At 40.1% G+C, this 1,759-nt stretch overlaps 1 protein-coding gene across 1 annotated transcript; it reads right to left on the reverse strand.

The window, feature by feature from the left end:
• Nucleotides 1-517: 517 nt before the first annotated feature.
• Nucleotides 518-1,608, reverse strand: PCYB_074350 (hypothetical protein; the record flags this gene model as incomplete). Its single annotated transcript, XM_004221833.1, has 2 exons — nucleotides 518-1,327; nucleotides 1,519-1,608. 2 exons carry the CDS (start codon nucleotides 1,606-1,608, stop codon nucleotides 518-520), a joined length of 900 nt encoding a protein of 299 aa, XP_004221881.1.
• Between the last annotated feature and the right edge of the window lie 151 nt (nucleotides 1,609-1,759).

Genomic DNA, 1,759 nt, shown 5'->3' on the forward strand with positions numbered 1-1,759 from the left:
CTACTGCCATGTCTTAAGTTTCTGTCTGCAATTCTGAACATTTTTATCACGCTTTTCATGTGTGACAGCTTCGCCAGTTTTATCCCGTAGTAAATACCCATCAAGACGTAGATGTATAAGAAAATGCAGGTGACAATAATGCCGAGGGCAGGCAAAGTGTACATGACTGGTGGGGCCATAAAATAAAACATGTAGGTCATCACTAATAGGTAGAGTATACCGTTGGCTACTAACGGAGAGAACACTCTGTATTTGTCCATGTTTCTTAAAAGCTTGTCGGTAAATCCCCGGTCGGAGAAGGAACTACTGGCTCTAAGACTCTTGTTTTTGAAGAAACGCAAGAGTTCCAATTCGAACCAGTAATCCAATTTCTTTAGAAAACGACCTATGGATGATCCTCTTTTCATTTCCTTTACCATGGCAAACCTTTCTAAGTCTTTAACAAATTTGGTGTCTAATATTTCTTTGCCTAGGTTTTCGTAATAACCTCTTTTTAGAGCTTCTAGTCTAGCCTTAATTATTTTTCATTTTTTTCTGTAATGGTATCTTGTACGTAATATTTATCATCAAGGCTTATTGATCCCCTACTACCGTTGTCACTTAGCTCGAGTTCAAATTCTTTTTCTAAATAATCATCTAGTTGGATCGAATCCATAGTTGTTGTGGAGTCATTGCTGGTGCTGTCGAGGCTTTGAGACTCTGTGGAAGCGTTATCATCGCTTCGTATGCTTAGCGACTCCGAAGATGCGTCATCATCGCTTCGTAAGCTTAGCGACTTCGTGGATGCATCATCATCACTTCGTAAGCTTAGCGACCCCGAAGATGCGTCATCATCGCTTCGTAAGCTTAGCGACTTCGTGGAACTGCCATTGTCCATTTTTCTATTTAGTGATCCTGTGGAACTGATCGTGTTAATTGCTCCACTTAGCGAGCCTGTGGAACCGTTAATTTCGATTGACAAATTTAGCGAGTCGGTAGATTCGACCTTAAAGCGTCCTGTATTTGCATACTTCTTATGTTTGCCTTGGCGTTGCGATGCATTGGCTCCTTTTCCCGAGTTGCTACTTTGCGTTAACTCATCAAGCAACTTTCCATTACTTAATGTAGATTCCACGTTTTTTTTGCGTTTCTCCTCTTGTATCAACTCGTTTAATCGATCTTTAATCGTTTCGTCATCATCGTGGAGTATGTTGACTAGCCTTTCTCGTAGCACAGCATCTTGTGCGTGTCTCTCTACTGCCGTGCCTCCCTTTAAAAGTCTTCCCCTGAGTTCACCCAATGTGTTATTCAAGTTACTCGTGCTGGATGAGTTTCTAAAGGAGGAGGACTGCGGGGGGGAAAGGGGATGAAAAAAATATTTTGCATTTTGCGAATGGGCATGAATACAGCGCGTTTATTTGCAAAGTGTCATGAGAAAATACGAGTCATATGTAGGAAGAGAAAAACGAAAGTTTATCATTTGATTATATAGTACGGTTTAGGTGCCGTTTTGCTGAGCGCCTTTGTCAGTTGGCCTACCTGGAAGGGATACTTCCAAGCGCAGACAATGAGGAAGAAGGTAAAAACCTTCGTGGAAAGGATAAGGGGATTATTAGTTTTTTCTTGCATGTTCCATATGTTAGAAGTTGATAAACCATTAGGGGAACGCGAAAATATATTTTTTCAGAATAAGCTGTTTGGGTAACCCTTTTTTCTATGCTAATTCGCAGTGACGTAATAAGTTGGTGAATTATTTTATTTTATTTAATTTTTTTTTTTT

The sequence above is a fragment of the Plasmodium cynomolgi genome, chromosome 7, assembly GCF_000321355.1.
Source record: "Plasmodium cynomolgi strain B DNA, chromosome 7, whole genome shotgun sequence".
In the NCBI taxonomy this organism is placed as follows: Eukaryota; Apicomplexa; class Aconoidasida; order Haemosporida; family Plasmodiidae; genus Plasmodium; species Plasmodium cynomolgi.